The following is an 18788-nucleotide window of genomic DNA, read 5'->3' as shown; positions in this document are numbered from 1 at the left end:
CTAAATGAAGCTCACACAGTATATGTATAAATATAAAAAATTTAACAAGAAAAAATATACGAAAGAGAGAGAAGTTTGAGAGAAATGTGAAAGAGAGAGTAGGAGAGAAAGAATGTAGAAGATATTTAAATTTTTATTTTTTTTTAAATTTAAGATTAGAGATGTTATGATGACATTTGAATGAGGAAAGAAAGAAATTCAGCAAAAATTAGTTTGTTCGAAATTACATTACTGTCCATAATTTATTTTGTGATAGAATACCAAATTGTCTTTTTACCCACTTTTAGTTGACAAAGAGAATTTTATTAATAGATAGTTTAAATTTTGCAAGCAGTGGATTGTCATAGTGGATAGGGCATTTCGCACTGTGTTTTGGGTTCAAATCCTCACCTTTTTTCGTAGCATACGTTAGATTATATATTAATATTGCTTCTATAAAAACAAAAAACATAGAGAGACCAAATCAGAAGGAGAAACACTAGGGATGTTATGTTGTACATCTTAAACATATACCAACAAACTTGATGTCCTTTGGTGAACATGCAGGCCTAATTATATATAATTATGGATTTACGTTATTTATGATCAATGGACCAAAATTTATATTTATAAGTTAGAGAGGTGTGTCAATCAGTTGAAGTTGAGACAAACCACCATCCATGCTAACAACAGCCTAACTCTGCATATATATTTCTCTCTCGCTTTATATAGGTTTGTTAGGTCATCGACCTGCCAACCATGCATGGACGACCAGATCGACCAGCAGCTAGCTTAATCAAGACGAATGCACTAATCTTGGCCTAAAGCAACATTTACACCTAATTATACACAGTAATTTTCTTCTTCTTCCTGTTTTAACTGAATTCAATATTTTTACTATAAAACATGGAATTGAAAGAATTTATGATGTTTTAGTGATAATCTGATAGGCATAGGTTTCCCGTCATTGAAGTTTATTGAAAGAAGGAATATAATCTGAGAGGCATAAGCCCTCTCACATTCTCTCCCTCACCTCTCAGATAAATACAATAATCAGTGTGGACGTAGCCCAAACATTGGGGTGAACCACGATACATCTTGTGTTATTTACTTTCTTGCAGATTCACAGTCGGATTTACGTTGTTCCAAGACCTCCGGTTTTGTGCATCAACATCATGTAAATTTGATCTCCAGAAAGCTTATTGCTTTAGTTTTTTATTTTATTTCTTTTATAAGATTAACAAAGGTATTATGTGTCCTTTCCCCAATCTAAAACCAATGATCATGTAGCCCTTTGTGAGTTCTCTCAAGGCAAAAGATTTTCACAAAAAATAAAAAAAAAATATATGTGTATATATATATATATATTTTTTTTTTCCTTCTATTTATCCAATCTAAAATGGAAAATAAAAGGAGATGTTTTTCATTCTAAATAAAATGACTTTTTAAAGTGCCGATAACAATATCCTAAATAAAAAGGACATATGATCTACTTGCAAGCTCGAAGAATTTATCTGATTGATAGACACTTATTTATCCATTGATTAGTACTCGTTTAACTCTTTTTAGATTGTAGTGTTTAAGTTTCCAGCAGACACTTAAAACAGTGTAATACAAACCCTAAAGTTATCAATCATGTCAGAAATGTGATAAAGTTACTGCCAATTAATAAATCCAATGATGCTTGTGTATAAGATAAAAACTTAGGGTCCGTTTTGATAAATGATTTGACCTTTTGTGTTAGAGATAAAGAGAAATATACACCAAAAAGGAGGAATGAAGAAGAATGGTAAGAGGAGGAGGGAAACAAATAAAAATGAATGGATGAAAAGAAATCCCTTAAAGGTGAAAACAACTTGAAATAGTTTGAAATAGTTTTTAGTTTCTCTTTGTGGTCCATTTTTTATACATTTCTTCAACATCTTTTCTACATCCTTCCTCTACTCTGTATTTCTCCTTTTCATCATATAATTTCACATATCTAAAGCACGAAATATAAAAACTAAAAACTAATAGTTATAATGACTGAGTATGTCATTATTTGCATTTCACACATATGGTATTATAAAAGATAATGTATATATAAAATATTTTTATATATATATAAAGCGCCTCTACTTTTCATACTTATAAATCCCCCACCAACTTCTCTCCATAAATACACTCATCAACAAGGCATTTCTGCTTTCCTACATATGTTGAGCTAATTATTAACAGGCAAAATAATCTCTCCAGGTTTTAGAAGTTGATCAGATGGGCAGTCTTCCTCAAACACCAAACAGTACTAGTAATCCTAACCTTTATCCTCAAGCACTCCAACTTAAACTTTACCACGCCTTCATATTCTCGATTCCTATCCTTTTCTCCATCATTCTTTTTCTTCTCTTCTACTTGTTCTACCTCAAAAGAAGGGCTTCCGCTCTCTTATCTTCTTCTCAACCAGTTTTTCCAAGGAGTAATTATAATCTTCAAGCTGCACCTACCAGATACCATGTTTCCACTGTAACTCTCTCTCTCTCTCTCTCTCACACACACACACACACACACAACATTAACATACATGCATGCATACAAATTAACAAAACATTGGTGAGGTAGGGTAAGGTGATGGTAAGAGTAAGTTAGAGATACAGCAAGAGATTACATATTAATTTAATATTATTTTTGATATGGTTCAATATATTTTGAGTTCCAATTGCAGACCTATTGCAGCGAAGCGATCATGTTCATACGTATTATGTCCATTGCAATTAACGATTATATTAACAAAAGACATATTCATACAATTTGCAGAGTCGGATTATATACATACAGCTTCATTTATTTCCATATCCAACTTTAGAAATGTTATTACATTATATGTGTAGGCTTGTCCGGTGGGTTTGAAGGGGGAGCTCAAGGAGAAGCTTCAAACAATTTTATTTGATGAAGAACAAAGGAAAAAGGATTCACAGTAAGTTTAAATTATTTCTACCGTGTTTTTTTTAGTTACAAATGAGGCTTCGAACTTTGCATCGTAGCATACTCCTACCGGTATAAAATTGAATAGGCCTTTGTATTAAAGACACAAATGCGGTCCATAATCAATCGTGCCCTACAAGTGGTATGTGCCAAGATGGTGTCATATCATGAAGTTGAAAAACCAGTATGCACTAATTAGCCAACCAACTATTGAGATATTTGACCATTTAAAAGAAAACTAAAATAAAAAAAATAAAAAAGGAGTTAAATTTCTACCTCAACTCCAATAGAAAAGGATACATCCTTGAAATTCTCATCTAGTGATCATGGAGTTTTATTCTTGCTACCGGTTATGGTCTAAAAAGGCCTGCAAGGGTAGTTGTAATAGAATCTCTTCACATGTGAGTTTAGAACCTTTCATAGCAACCACTGTCTTTCTCAAAAGTGCTTTTCAAGACACCCTTTTAGAAATTCATTTTAAAAAAGCACTTGTAGTTTTTACACTTCTTTTTGAAGCACATCTTTATTGTAATTAAAAATGTAAGTGATTTCGAAAAAAGGAACTTAAATGTTTTCTAACAGAATTATGCACGGGTGCACACACATACATTAGTTCACTTTTGATAAATTGAAAGTGTTTGTGGTGCGAAACATTGTTAAAAGCACTTTTAGGGATGTGAAAATGTTTTTCTATAGTAAAGCATATGTATGAGAAGTGGCATATTTGGAGGTGGAGAGACAAATCGTGAATAAAGTTCAATAAAATTGTGTGTGCAATTGCTTTTTATTCTTGTTGATAGGTAACGAATATTGAACCACAACACCTCACCAGCAGCTCAATATTATTAGCTTATTCAACCTATCATCATGTACTTCTATCGCTCCTTTTAATTTGGTGAAATTACCAGATTTTATGTTAGTCTAATTAGGTTTTATAGCTAAACATGCACCTAAAGGAACCCTAAATTTAATTGTGACAGATGCTGTGTTTGCTTGAGTGAATTCGAAGTGGAAGAGGAATTACTGCAAGTGCTATCATGCAAACACGTGTTTCATGTTGATTGTATACATCACTGGCTGCATAACAACACAACTTGCCCACTTTGCAGATGCTCTGTGATTCCCATCAGTACCATACTCGACAGTCCCACACCACCTGCAGCTGCTAGGGTGTTCGACCCAGTAATACAAGAGCAGCACCATAGCATAATAATCTCCCATCAGAGTCCAGTGAGTATTGTATTATTGGACCAACAAAATCAGCAACAACAGAATCAACCGGGCAATAATGCTATTTCTAGTGTAACAACACCAATTGAAGAAGGTTCATCATCAAGTGATCAAAGTAGTACAAACTTAAGGGACTCTGGGAGGTTACCCGGGCACTATACTAATGAAGATTTGGGAGAACCAGTCATTGTCTATATCCAAGCTCATGATTCATGAGACAAGGAGTGTACATGCGTAACACGAGAAAAACTTATATGAGACTATTTCTGCCACATGAGAGTGCTGAATGCATGATATAGAAACCACATTCTCGTGAGACTATTCCTTTCTGATGGTGTTAAATGAAAGAAGTCAAATTGTAGCGAGATTCCAATTTTGACGGCAACTAGCTAGATGAGAGAGTAGTTATATTTCTTAAACCTCAATGAAAGTGTTTATAAACCTAATTGTCAATAGTCTCAATGAAATTTGGAGCAGTGGAAGTTCAGAGCATACATGTTCTAATGTTCATTTTTATTTTGTAGTGGTAGCCCTAAAAAATATGAGCTATGTGACAATATTGAAAAATGGAAAAATCACACCATTTGCAAAGGAAATATGAAATTCTCCTAATTGATTGTACAAAAAAAATTAGAAAACATTCAATAGGGATATTAAAATTTTCATCACAATTGGATATAAGAGTCAGTTAGCTGTATAGAAGATAACAAGCATGAATGCCCACTCTTTGCCCCGGGTTTCTAGAATAACATTTAAGACAATACTATTAACATATATGTAAGTTTTATATATCAAAGAATAACATTAAAGACAATACTATTAACATATAAATAAGTTTTATATATCAATGTTTACATGCACGTTGTTTGAAAAGGTAAATTAGGAACATATACAGTGATCAAAAGATTAACAACATTAAACTGCTCATTATTCAAAATATTTAGATAGACTATAAACATGTTACTGAATCTAGATTCTCTTACTTCACTGTTTTTGGCTCATCTTTATCTTCATGATGTTGAGTTTACAATTTCAGCTAGTTTCTACAAATTTTGAAAAAAAAATGAGTTGTTAGAAAACAAAAGGGGGGCATATAAGTAAAATTGAGATAGAGTTCATTTGTGATCCTGAAGGTGCAAACGAAATTTTTGTTTCCCTCTATTTTCATATGTTGTAGTTAATTTCATGAAAAAACCATATATAAAGGAATCTTGTGCAAACAATGCAACATATAGAGTGTTAAAAAGCGAATGAGGAATATATTAAGTCTGAGAGCAACAACATATAAATGAGTAACATGTAAGGAATGTTAAAATAGAGAAGACATTGATGTACAATGTTGTACTGGAGAAGGGCATATATGTAGAATAATATCCTAGAAGATGGTGGTCTGAAGAACCAAATTGGCTTATAGCATGCTTCTCAATAGTTTTAAAAATGGATTGGATTCCTATATTTAAGCAATTGGCACTTTAAGATAAGACAATTGTATTTAAAAATAAATGATCAGATGCATACTACTATGTGAGAAGGGCTGAGACTTTTACCTCAATATAAAAATTGAAATTCGTATTTCTAAAAGAAATTGAAGACAAATTAAGATTAGAATTGAACATATAGTAAGAGTAAATTCAACATTATTTTCTCAGGAACTAAGTTATTGTGTATCAACGCATATCATCATTTTTTAACATCTCGCATCTCTTATGTCACAGTACCACTAAATTCAGAATTGAATTTACGCTTAGAAGTTTTCAACATCACCTAATCCATCGTAGAAAGTCAGAGATCTAAAATTAATTTTTATAGGTCTTTTGACATCAGATGAAGTGTATCAATATAAAATAGATAGCCAAACATTCTCAAAGCCACCCTCTCTGTATTACATCTACATACAAATGCTCCCCCTTTGAATTCACATATATAAACAACAATTTATATGGAATCAAAGACCCATACTTTTATAATTACATTAAAAGTTCAAAACCACCTTTAAATATTCTATAAAAAATAAAAATAAATCTCAGAAATGCATATCAGTCCAAGGTTTCAAGTTCTCAGAATGGGGAATTACTGATTAGAATGGTTAATTCTCTGCTCCTTTTGAATGAATCAAGCATACCATTTGAAAACCATTGTAACTTTTGTCCATACTGCCTAAACCAACGTAGTCAATCGGGCAATAATGTTATTTCTAGTGTAACAACACCAATTGAAGAAGGTTCATCATCAAGTGATCAAAGTTGTACAAACTTAAGGGACTCTGGGAGGTTACCCGAGCACTATACTAATGAAGATTTGGGAGAACCAATCATTGTCTATATCCAAGCTCATGATTCATGAGACAAGGAGTGTACATGCGTATACACGAGAAAAACTTATATGAGATTGTTTCTGCCACATGAGAATGTTGAATGCATGATAGAAACCACATTCTCGTTAGACTATTCCTTTCTGATGGTGTTAAATGAAAGAAGTCAAATTGTAGCGAGATTCCAATTTTGATGGCAACTAGCTAGATGAGAGAGTAGTTATATTTCTTAAACCTCAATGAAAGTGTTTATAAACCTAATTGTCAATAGTCTCAATTAGGGGTGGGTTAGGTATGGTTACCGTACCAAAACTCTTGTACCAATTACCGTACCAAACTTTCGGTTTGGTAAAATTTATTATCATTACCGTACCAAACTTTTGGTATACTGAAGTTCAGTATTGCCAAAAGTTCGGTTGGCATGGTAATTGCCATTTTGTTTTGGGACAAAATCTGTTTTTGTTTTTTTAACCCAATTCAAGGGCAAAACTTTTTTTTTTGTACCTTTATCTCATACATTATAGATTAAATTCATTTATTATTCATCATTCACAATTCACACACATAATAATTCAAATGATGAATCAAGATTCATCATGAAAATTAAGCTTACAATCCATATAGAAGTGACGAACCAAAAAAAATAGAAGTTAACAATCCAAATAGAAATTAAAGTTTCAAACCAAATGAAAATTGGAAGTAAACTTCAAAAAGGAGAATTCATGATCAATTATTCAAGCTTGAGATGTCGAAGCTTTTGGAGGAGGCATTGAACTTGTAGAAGATTGAGTTTGTGTCAAGCCTACATTACAAACAAAGAAAACATATTAATTGGTAACAAGAAGAATTAAAGTTGAAAACCATTTAATAACAAATTTACTAAAAAAATTAAAGCATATCTTTCTTGTTTTCTCTTCTTCCATTTTCTTGTAAAATTGAAGCGTATTTTCCGTTGGTTCTTTATAGAAGTTTACTTCATCTGCCTAAGCCAACCACTAGTACGCACTAGTGCCTCCATTATTTTAGGAGTCAAGGATACCCTAAAAGGGTCAACTAGGGTTGGGCACAGGCCGGGCCGGGCCTAATTTTGAAGGGACCGGACCGGACCCGGGTGTAAAAGAAACGGGCCGGAGCGGGCAGGGTGCAACAAATTTTAAAACATAAACCGGACCTAACCCGGCCCGTTTCAAACGGGCCGATTAGGGCCGGGTACATTGGTCCTTTTTTTCGCCCATTTCCAAATCACCCAGAAAACAAAAACAATTCAAGTTTTCTCAAAGAATCCCAGAGTAACAGTAATAAAAGAAAAAAACTTAGCATACATCTCTCTAACAAGCTGGGAAATGTACTGATCCGTCACAGCTACTAAATCCTTTTCAGCTTTCTGCAGAACTTCCTCTTTGTTGTGTTTACTGATTCTGTTCAAGTTCAAATTCCACAGCAACATCATTTCAATGGTGATATAAATAAAATTATTAAAAAAAAAAACCAAAATCTAAAACCCAAAAAACAGAAACAAAATTTGAAGCAAAAGGTCGCAGCTTTCTTACCTGTGAACCTTAAAGATGACCTTTTTGCTATTAATGGTGATATCGCGACTTGCTTTTACGACCCTGTCCCGCTGGTCATTCTACAAACCTTTGAGTCGCTCACACAGCTGCAAATTGGTGAAGTTTAAATTAGGGATTACAAGATTGTTGAGTGAAATCAGAATATTTGGAGAAGGCGTCTTTCATGGAGGAGCTTTCGACGGCAGTGGTGGTGTTCACAAGAGGACTCGACTCGAGTGGGAGAGGGAGCGACGACTTTGATCTGAAAGAAGATAGGGTAGAGGTAGCATCGATGAAGACCGCTGTGGCTTCAACGAGAGGAGGAGTGAGCGGTGGAGTAGGCGTTGAGGAAGCGATGGAGTAGGCAAGAGTCCATCTTGAGAGATGATAGATCCTGGAAAAGTCAAGAGAGGAGGCGAGAGTCAGCGACTAAGAGAAAGAGTGGTAGAAAAGAACGGTAGAGATTTAATCTTCGTATATGGACGGTGGAAACGGTTCGGGCCCAGGGACCCGATTTTTCAGAAATTTAGACCCGCCCCGCCCCACCAATTACATGGACCCATCCCGACCTGCCCCATTTGAGTTTACAAAACTTGAACCCGCCCCGAACTAACTAGACCCGGCTCGCCCTGCGGTTCCTAGATCCGTTTGCCCACCCCTAGGGTCAACAAGCCTCCTCTCTAGGCTAAATGTATTTTCACTAGCAACAGTAGAAGTGGGGGTTACAAAGATATTTTGGCTATTTGTGAAAGAATTAGGAATTCTTTTGTGTTTGATTTCCACAATTTCAAGAGATCAAAGTCACCAACAATAATGCTAATATAAGTAGGGTTTTATTTTCAAATTATTGGAATATTATAAATATAAATTATATATCTATTATATAATTTATAAATTATATTGTATTTTCGGTATGGTACGGTAATACCGTGGTAATGATATCCATCACCAATACCGTACCATTACCGATTGGTACAAAAAATTTGGCACAAAATTGGTATGGCACGGTTGACAATTTGACAAAAAAAAATCCACCCCTAGTCTCAATGAAATTTGGAGCAGTGGAAGTCAGAGCATACATGTTCTAATGTTCATTTTTATTTTGTAGTGGTAGCCCTAAAAAATATGAGCTATGTGACAATATTGAAAAATGGAAAAATCACACCATTTGCAAAGGAAATCTGAAATTCTCCTAATTGATTGTACAAAAAAATTAGAAAACATTCAATGGGGATATTAAAATTTTCATCGCAATTGGATATAAGAGTCAGTTAGTTGTATAGAAGATAATTTAGGAGTGTGATATCCACACACCACTTTTTACTTCTCTCACATCCTTTTAATTTTCGGCCTTCAGATCGGATGAATTGAAAAAAATCAAAGAACATAAATGAACAAGGGATGTGAGAAAAGTAAAAAAAAGATGTGTGGATAGCACACCCCATAATTTATTAAAATACAAATTAAACTACAAATTTGGAAAGAAAAAAGAATGATCGTCGACAGCAGGGTTCGAACCTGCGCGGGCGAAGCCCAACAGATTTCAAGTCTGTCTCCTTAACCACTCGGACATATCGACAAGTTACGCTGAGAAAGAAAATTCATTTATAAATAATTCTAATTATTTGTTTTCACTCTACAACATACTTCTTGATCTACATTTAGTCCACGCTTATGACATGTTTACATTTACTACTCTATAATCAGAATTAAACAAAAAGTTTGACTGCGATTAAAATGTAGTTATGTGTTTACAAATCATGGAGGAATCAAAATAGAAGTGGGGTCCACACAGAATAAGAAATTTAGCCATTCATTTTGGAAAAAAATGGATTCTTTAGGGGAGGTAGTATTCTTATTCCGCCAGAAAGAAGGGTGGTAATGCATATTTTGTAGCCATAATGCACTCACATAATTTCTAAATTTTCAAGTTCACTATTAATTAGCATACTAATGTCTTATAGAACATGAGCATTTTAACATTCATGTTGTTTTTTTTATTCCGATTCAAGTGAATCAGTCGACCTAAACAATTTTTTTATTTTGGAAAGAAGCGATAAAGTTATATTACGAAGAGCAACCCCAATTACAATAGGTATCAAATGGGTAGATATTTTCCAGTGACCAATTTATTGATTTGAAGATAATTCGCACAAAAACGCAAATGATTTTAAACGCTTAGATGGCTACCACACAAACCACACTACTAGAACTAGAGGTCTTGAGGTAGATATGTCACAAAGATAAGACATAAAAACTTTCGTAGAACTAAGAGTCCCAAGGCAAATATGTCAAAAAGACGACTCAAATCTAGTACAAACATAGTTCACATTGTATTAGCAATGGCCTTAAATTATGATTATGATTATGATAAGTAGTGTACAAATCTTTAATTTTTTTTATTGCTTTTGAATAATGAAAAATTATGATTAAGATTAGTAGTGTGCAAATCTTTAGCATAATTCACTGTGAATTTTGCATAAGCAATAACTCTTGCCACGAGAAAAGAAAAATGTCGATTCCTTTTTTTTTTTTTTTTTTTTGTCAAATTTTGGGTTGTTGTTTAGGGGGCAGGAGCAGAGCACCAACCGTCGAACCCAAGACCATGATGTGTCGTGCAAGCGCACTCAACCATGAGGCTGGGGAGAGGGTCGGTCAAAGAAAAATGTCAATTCACTAAGATGAATAACAAAGACATTAAATACTATGCACTTCTGCATAAATTTGACTATTTGAGACCAATTTCTAAGGCTATAAATTTTGCATATTCAGTTCCTTAGAGTTACATGAGCTGCTGCAAATAGAGCAAATGCTAGAGACGTTGAAACTACAGCAGTTTTTTTAGGAATTCTTCCTTTATCCTTCCTATTGATTATGGCTTCATATATTGGTTTCGAGTTCATTGTGCCAAAGCCAGCTATAAACATCTGCACAAACACTCCCTCTATGCTACACTTGCCTCTAAAAACCTCCACATTGCCCCAAGCAAAGGCGGCCAAGTTAACAATGGCTGCCATTGTTAGCGGCACAAACATTGCTGACGGAACTCCGAACTCAATGGTGCCTTGTTCATATCGTTTGCTGTGGTCATCATCGAGGACTTTACTTGTCACATTAAATCCATGTGAGGCAATGCCAAGGGATTTGAGAAAGAACTCAATGGTTCCAAACAAGAAGCTTGAGAGTCCCCTAATCAACCACATCCTTTGGTCATTCCACCACGTTTGGACCGTTCCACCAGCTAACACAAAATCTAGGAGATCTTGAATATAGGCTCCAAGGAAAAGAAACACATATAGGAGAAACCATGGCTCTGAAACCTGCATTGAGCACTTCAATCTTTAAAAAAACAGAGTAATATTATACTTATCACATTTTTCATACCACATTTATATGTTGGAGAATGAGGTATGAAAAATGTGGCAAGAGTAACATTTTTTTTTGAAAAAAAATCATGAATTGTTGTAGCACATCGTAAGACTGACATGATTGCCACATGTTCATGATACGTCATTAGAATGTTTTGAACATGGAATACATTGAAATTTTGGAATATATATAATATGTCAAACTGTCTGATAATAAAATGAGTTAACTCGTTATCACTGTTTTAAAAATCCCCGCCTAGCGCCGCCCAAGCCCTACCTAGGCGCTAGGCAGCTGCCCAATTAATGCTTAGGTATTTGAAAATTAAGAAATGACGCTTAGACCTGTTGAGGCACCCGCCTAGACGGCCTAGGTACCCGCCTAGGCACCGACTAAGTTGCGACTCACTTAGACAGAAAATAGATAGCTTTCAGTTTACATTTTATTTTATTTTTTTCAATAAATTGTAAAGACTTGTTGAATATTTAAATGAACACACATTATATGCTTGTTTCCTATGTTTTCATTATGTCCAATACTTCATAATATATATGTCATTCTATTTTGTAGTTTGTGATGAAATTATATATATGTCATTCTATTTTGTAGTTTATGATGAAATTATATATATTTTAAGTATAAACAGACACTTATTTATTCAAAATTTAATAGATTTACTTAAATCCGCTTATTCTACCTAGGCGCTAGGCTCCAGGCTGCCGCCCAACTAGCGCTTAGTGTCTTTTAGAACCTTACTCGTTATCTAGAAAAACAAATTGCGAAGGGTGAATGTACATTAATTACCTTAGGAAATGTAGTTAGTCCGTTGAAAAGAGCTAGCTGGGGTAGAAAAGCATATGTGGTGAGGGGGATAGACCAAATCGGCCAAAATGCGTAGTGAGCATAAGACAAGCCCATCAAAGGACCCATGACACAAGTTCCATATGTAATTGGACTATACTTAGAGAAAGCCACCTCAAGGTCGCCTATTGCCCATCGCTTGTTTTGGTTCAAGACATCAATAAGGTTCATTGGGGCATCCCCATAAAATGCTGCCCTAGTTGGATGGCAGAATATCGACTTCCATCCCTCACAATGCAGACGATAACCCGTGAAAAAATCTTCCACTAGTGAACCATATCTCACACCAATCTACACAACATTTAAGTTTTTCTGTCAAACACTACTAAAGAACTTACCTTCTAAAATAAATCTGAAAGCTGCCCTAATTAACGTACCTTCGAGCCCCAATTGGTACTAATCTCATAACTGCAAGCAGCAACACGGTGTGCCAACTCCGTAACCTCTGGAGACTGAATGGGATTGCTCACTACATTGGTTGGGCAAAGTTGAGGGATTTCAGGAGGTAGAAGATGTGATGGTTCTCCAAAGAATGCTCGTCTAGAGAAAAAGCTCCCAGTCCCTAAATAATTTGGTCCCAGTAGCCCATCCATTCCTACTGGGTTAATTTTATACAAACGCTTGTGTTCGCATGCATATATGTCGTTCTTGTTGATTCCATGAAAACGTTGAGGAAACTGCACAAACCCCACTTTGGGATCTGATGATAAGTAACATAATGCACGATGAGGTGTTTGTGAGTCGTTGGAGTAGGTATCACAGTCTAGGGTTAATATTATTGGAGCGTTGGTCATGGTAGCTGAAACTCGAAGCTTTGTTAACACCAACAAAAGACACAAGTGAAATGGTTAATCAGCTAGTGAAGAAAGTTAATCGTAAAGAGATGGTTTTATGAGAAAATTATGTATAGATATGAAAGCTTACGAGGGCATTAAGCGCACCAGCTTTAAAATGATGGAGTGACGTCCTTCTTTTTTCTCTAGAGACGTATATTAGGTTTGGCATCAAATGGTCTGAGACGTCTTTGTCTTTGCTACTGTCCAAAACAACCTGCTCATGGTATTGAGACACACATCTCTCAGCACTAATGGGTTTCATTTGTGCCGTACAAACTTTTAACGATTTTGTTAACGGACTTAAACGTTAGGGAGCAAAGTGACATAAAAATTGAATTTCAATGCATGTTACCCTAAATAAGCATTATATAAATAACTACAAACTCAATATGTTTTGGAATCAGATAGATGATATTTTTTAGCAAATTGTCTACTAAAAATATAACATAATTGTAATTTTCTTTTGGCTAGAAGATGTTGGGGGCATAACCCCTCAGAAATTAATAACTGTGCCAAATAGAATAATTACTGTTGCTTTTGAGGTAACCCTTTTATTTTTAATAATTCAGAGGAGGTGAGATGAAGAATCAAAGTATTCTTTCCAGGTCATAAAAGTGCTTTCACTTGAGTTAGAAAATACTTGGATAACTGTGGGATGGTCTGGTTTGGTAAATTTATCCGTCCATTTGCTAAAAGCTTGAATTTCCCGCTCTCCCGTTACATGTTCAGGACCAACCGTGCCGATCTCAATTACATTGTTTACCCTTACTTTCACGCCTTGGTACACATCCTGTGCCATGATTCAGAACATGTAATTAATTAAGCCAGTATTGGCAGCTGCTTTATAAAGTAATCTCATTGATCTAAACCAACAAAAAAACAAAAACAAAAGCACTAAATATAAAATGGTGTTGATCAATTTGTCATTATTCCAAAAGAAAGTTTGGCTCCTTTTTTCTGACAAGTAGCCATTTTTATATTTATATCAATTACAATTTGATATGTGTATGAATTTTTTTATTTTTGTTTTTTAATCACTTACTTATGTGTATGAAAAAACTGTGATTTGCATAAATAAAAGAATAGTCAAGCAATGACTATGTTAGTATTATTTAGAATCTTTTCACTTGAGTTAGGATGTTTCCTTCATAAAATAAAAGACATTACATAGAAACATTCATGAAAATTTTAGCCCCAAATGGTCTTTGCAAACTAGATTTAAAATGAATTACAATTAAAAATGACCAATTACAAAACAATAAGCAAACTTCAAGCACTTCTTCAAAAGCAACCTCACCAAAAACCAGAAAATTACAAGAATCAATAGAACATCTAAGTCTCGTATTACACATTATTTTGTTATACATATTAATATCTACATACATTTCAAGGCCGACCTTAGAGGTATGCCTGTGCAGCCACCGTACAGGAAGAGGTTCCTAGCAGATGTAGTATTAATTTCATGACAAATAAGTTTTGACAGCGTAACTGTTCTCCTACCAACTGTTTTGGAAAATATGATATCCTAATCATAAGAATACGTATATTTGACAACCATAAATCTGGTAAAATAACATTTATTAACATATATACTGGCTATTACGTACCTTGATCTTCTCAGCCTCATAAAACCGAGAATGATCGGTAGCAAAATAAGCTTCTGGGTTGCATTCCACAATCTTGTTCTTCCTGCAAAAAGGCAACCAGTGGCTTGCAAACTTGGCAGCCTCCATGAAAGAAAAGAGAGTCAGCGCCGAGCCCCCGTCATCTGAAACATACACTGAAAGCTTCTCTGTCGGGTAATCATAAGCCATCACCGACAAGGCCGTGTTGACCACGTTCATTGGCGGCTCCTTGTACGGATCGGCAGTGCATATGAACACGTCCAATGCAGGAACATCCAATTCTTGTACAACCCTTTTCATGTTTTCGGGGAATTCGTCACGGTATATCGGTCGCATTCGAAAAGATTGTGTGGTGGTGAACATGAAAGCAAGAATAGAGTCGGAGACAAGGAAGGTGAGGGTAATGAAGAAAGATGTTGCGGTTGTGGAATTGAGGAGAGAGAGTGAATGGTGATAGAGAAGGGTTAAGATGGCACACGAATGAACCACCGCGAATAAGCGGTTTGCGGTGGTTTGACGAGAAGGCTTGGACGTGTGAAGTGGGAGGTCGTCATGAGTGGTGGTCATGGTGTGTTTGCTGCTATGTCACACGCATGGGAAGGAGTTTTAGTTATAGGGTTTATACCAGATCGATCTGAATATATCAAAAAAGCATTTCACGGTACATGCATATTCCAAATTCCAATTTTATGCTAGTCAAGCATATGAATTATTGTTTTGGCAAGACAAAATAAATAAATATCATTCTTCGGGACATTTGGTTTAAGTGGTAAAGAAAGACTAGAATTCGACTTGATTTTCTCCATTTTTCAAATTGATGAACTTATAAGTATTATCGTAAAAACAAATTCAGTGTATTATAATAGTGGTGGACGACAAAATTATAATAATGGTATATGATAAATGTCACATCCCGGTCCGGGGCGGATCACTTTCCGGGCCCGCTCCACTACCGTAGCACGATATTGTCCGCTTTGGGCTTATCATTCCCTCACGGTTTTGTTTCTGGGAACTCACGAGCAATTCGAGTGAGTCACCCATCCTGGGAGTGCTCTGGCCCCCTTCTCGCTTAACTTCGGAGTTCTTACGGAACCCGAAGCCAGTGAGCTCCCAAAAAGCCTCGTGCTAGGTAGGGATGAGAATATACATTTAAGGATCACTCCCCTAGGCGATGTGGGATGTCACAATCCACCCCCTTAAGGGCCCGACGTCCTTGTCGGCACACCACGGCCAGGGTATGGCTCTGATACCAAATTGTCACATCCCGGCCCAGGACGGATCACTTCCCGGGCTCGCTCTATTACCGTAGCACGATATTGTCCGCTTTGGGCTTACCATTCCCTCACGGTTTTGTTTTTGAGAACTCACGAACAACTTCCGAGTGGGTCACCCATCCTGGGAGTGCTCTGGCCCCCTTCTCGCTTAACTTCGGAGTTTTTACGGAACCTGAAGCCAGTGGGCTCCCAAAAAGCCTCGTGCTAGGTAGGGATGGGAATATACATTTAAGGATCACTCCCCTGGGCGATGTGGGATGTCACAATCCACCCCCCTTAGGGGCCCAACGTCCTTGTCGGCACACCACGGCCAGGGTATGGCTTTGATACCAAATTGTCACATCTCGGCCCAGGACGGATCACTTCTCGGGCCCGCTCCACTACCGTAGCACGATATTGTCCGCTTTGGGCTTACCATTCCCTCATGGTTTTGTTTATGGGAACTCACGAGCAACTTCCCAGTGGGTCACCCATCCTGGGAGTGCTCTAGCCCCCTTATCGCTTAACTTCGGAGTTCCTACGGAACCTGAAGCCAGTGAGCTCTCAAAAGGCCTCGTGCTAGGTTGGGATGAGAATATACATTTAAGGATCACTCTCCTGGGCGATGTGGGATGTCACAATAAACTTGATACTTCTAGTTCAATTAATTTTTATTTTTTTTCGTAACAATAATTTTTTAAATGTTATGTATTACCGCATGCGACTTGAATTAACATGCATATGATAAAGTTAATATTTTATAATTGAAAAATAATTAAAGGTCAAATTTTTTTCATGGTTCCTGTAGTGACACCTTATTTTTAATATGATCCCTGTAGTGAAAAGGTTGTTAATTACATACTTGTGGTGAACTCCGTTAGCAATTAAAAGTCCAAATCAAAACTTATGTTAGTATTCCATTTAAAAACGTGGTTAAAATCGTCATTTTAAACAATTGACACAACTCATAAGCCTAAATCATCTATCCTATGAGTTCTCTAATAACTTCCCATTTCTCAATGATCATCCATGTGCATCGGAGTGCTTTCTTGGGACAATGATTGATGATAATGGAATTCGCGGACAACCAATGATGGATGGTCATAATAAGATTTATAAGTCGTTTTCAGATGTAATTGAAGAAAAAGAGGAAAGATTTCGTGAGAGGCGTACATATGATCATTGAGAAATGGGATTTCAAACACATACAATTTGCTCGGCTTCTTAGTTAAGAGAATTGTTTGAAATGATGATTTTAACCACATTTTTAACGAAATATTAATAGAAATTTTGATTTGCACTGCAATTGTTAACGAAGTTCACCATAAACATTTAACTAATATTTTTTTTACCACGAAGATCACATTAAAAATAAAGTGACACCGCAAAACCACGAAAGAAATATGGCCCTAATAAACACATTATAACATAAACGCTTTGGTAATACTACATAACGACTGCATTGGAAACTCTGAGTGCACATCCGAGTGCACCCCATAAAATATTATATTTATGTTTCCTTTTTCAGTAACATAAGTAACAGAAATTGTTCGCGTCAGGAATTTCCGTCGGGGATGTTTCCTGGCCGACGAGCACACAGCTCCCCGGGAGGTTGGCGCCGGTTGAGGGCTGCTGTCGGGCTTCTGCTTCACTGTCAGACTTTGTCGGGCAAGTCTCGTCGGGCAAGTCTTTATCGGGCAAGACTCGTCGGGCAAGGCTGAAAGAGAAGGACAAAGTTAACTTTGAAAGGTGCCTTTGTGGGGCCTTAGGTGTAAGTCTTGAGGCTCACAATCAAGATTAACTTTTAGGTGCTCGGGCGTGCCACTGCCATCTTCAGCATGGCAGATATAAAATGGATGTCGAGTTTTAGTTGTATATATATATATATACCCGAGAAACCGTGTTAGTTATAACAGGTGCCTTTGTGGGGCCTTAGGTATAGGCCTTGAGGCTTCCTATTAAACTAAACCAGTGCTCGAACACATCATATTTGTTCTCGTGAGTGCAGGAGTCTTATAACTATTATACTTCTGATTACCCGAGCTCGAGAGGTAGAATGAACCCAAATAAGTGCCTTTGTGGGGCCTTAGATGTAGGCCTTGGGGCTTCCCATTAGAGTTTGTTCTTATACTCAAACGTTCTAGACCGCAGAACAGAATGAATCCAAATAGGTGCCTTCGTGGGGCCTTAGGTGTAGGCCTTGAGGTTTCCTATCAGAATCCATTCCATGCTTAAACGTTCTATGATAATCATAATATAATAGAAATAAAACTAAGAGGTAGGTCGATTACTTGCGCCCCAAGTAACTTCGGACTTCTCGTTTATCAAGGACTGTCGTGGATGGGTTAAGTCCACATAAAGTTCTTTTTTATGCCTTGAGGCCAAGGACTTTTAACTGATCAGATTTGCATGCCCGAGGGCTTCGGACTTGGATCTGGTTTGAACACTGAAAATATATTCAAATCGGATCCAAGTAATGAGAAAGCCTTTTAATGTCATTTTGCTAGAAATAACTTGCATATAACTGGAAGTATATAACATATTGCTAGGCTAATGAATGAAAAGACAAAAACAAAGAAGGTCGGGCAAGGTTAAACCTTATCAGGTAAGGCTGATCGTCTTGCAGGTTCCTATCTTTGTAATTTTGTCAAGGGTCTGAAAGTTTAGAGAGAGAGATAGAGATAGAGAGATTACAAAAGATGAATCGATACTACAGCAAGGTTGAACAGGGTAGCAGAGCTATTACAAAGGTTTGAAGGAAGGTTTATCCCGCGAGGGATGAAGGCTTGTCCCGAGAGGGATGAAGGCTTGGGCTG

The 18788-nt window shown here is 36.3% G+C and overlaps 2 protein-coding genes and 1 non-coding gene across 4 annotated transcripts; 1 reads left to right on the top strand and 2 right to left on the bottom strand.

The window, feature by feature from the left end:
- The first annotated feature begins 2128 nt into the window (after positions 1-2128).
- LOC103404667 (RING-H2 finger protein ATL58) lies at positions 2129-4662 on the top strand. Of its 2 annotated transcripts, none has more exons than XR_011575550.1 (3): positions 2129-2481; positions 2847-2932; positions 3921-4662. XR_011575550.1 is itself a non-coding variant. In XM_017325039.3 (3 exons), exons 1-3 carry the CDS (start codon positions 2233-2235, stop codon positions 4384-4386), a joined length of 672 nt encoding a protein of 223 aa, XP_017180528.1. In that variant the 5' UTR covers positions 2131-2232; the 3' UTR covers positions 4387-4662. The 2 variants fall into 2 exon arrangements, 1 of the variants encoding a protein (XP_017180528.1); XM_017325039.3 differs by having other exon boundaries at positions 2131-2481; positions 4050-4662.
- A 4866-nt stretch (positions 4663-9528) lies between these two features.
- TRNAS-UGA (transfer RNA serine (anticodon UGA)) lies at positions 9529-9610 on the bottom strand. The gene has a single exon. It is a non-coding gene; the product is annotated as a tRNA-Ser (tRNA).
- A 1118-nt stretch (positions 9611-10728) lies between these two features.
- LOC103404841 (cellulose synthase-like protein G3) lies at positions 10729-15348 on the bottom strand. The gene is made up of 6 exons (XM_008343814.4): positions 14702-15348; positions 13735-13884; positions 13183-13308; positions 12636-13070; positions 12202-12549; positions 10729-11351 (listed from the first exon to the last, which is right to left on the bottom strand). The coding sequence occupies exons 1-6, from the start codon at positions 15284-15286 to the stop codon at positions 10800-10802; spliced, it is 2196 nt and encodes a 731-aa protein (XP_008342036.1). The 5' UTR covers positions 15287-15348; the 3' UTR covers positions 10729-10799.
- Between the last annotated feature and the right edge of the window lie 3440 nt (positions 15349-18788).

The sequence above is a fragment of the Malus domestica genome, chromosome 14 (assembly GCF_042453785.1).
Source record: "Malus domestica chromosome 14, GDT2T_hap1".
NCBI classification, from domain to species: Eukaryota; Viridiplantae; Streptophyta; class Magnoliopsida; order Rosales; family Rosaceae; genus Malus; species Malus domestica.
The sequence above is the reverse complement of the archived record's forward strand: the minus strand, read 5'-3'. Positions and strand labels throughout refer to the sequence as shown.

What these genes read in the sequence shown, in the direction of transcription:
- LOC103404841 (XM_008343814.4), bottom strand. Translation starts at nt 15,286, where the DNA reads ATGACCACCACTCATGACGACCTCCCACTTCACACGTCCAAGCCTTCT. An exon ending in ATGAGGCTGAGAAGATCAAG is followed by an intron (nt 13,885 to 14,701) that starts GTACGTAATAGC and finishes ATCATGGCACAG; the next exon opens with GATGTGTACCAAGGCGTGAA. An exon ending in GACTAACTACATTTCCTAAG is followed by an intron (nt 11,352 to 12,201) that starts GTAATTAATGTA and finishes TGCTCAATGCAG; the next exon opens with GTTTCAGAGCCATGGTTTCT.
- LOC103404667 (XM_017325039.3), top strand. Translation starts at nt 2,233, where the DNA reads ATGGGCAGTCTTCCTCAAACACCAAACAGTACTAGTAATCCTAACCTT. An exon ending in CCAGATACCATGTTTCCACT is followed by an intron (nt 2,482 to 2,846) that starts GTAACTCTCTCT and finishes TTATATGTGTAG; the next exon opens with GCTTGTCCGGTGGGTTTGAA. An exon ending in CAAAGGAAAAAGGATTCACA is followed by an intron (nt 2,933 to 4,049) that starts GTAAGTTTAAAT and finishes CCCACTTTGCAG; the next exon opens with ATGCTCTGTGATTCCCATCA.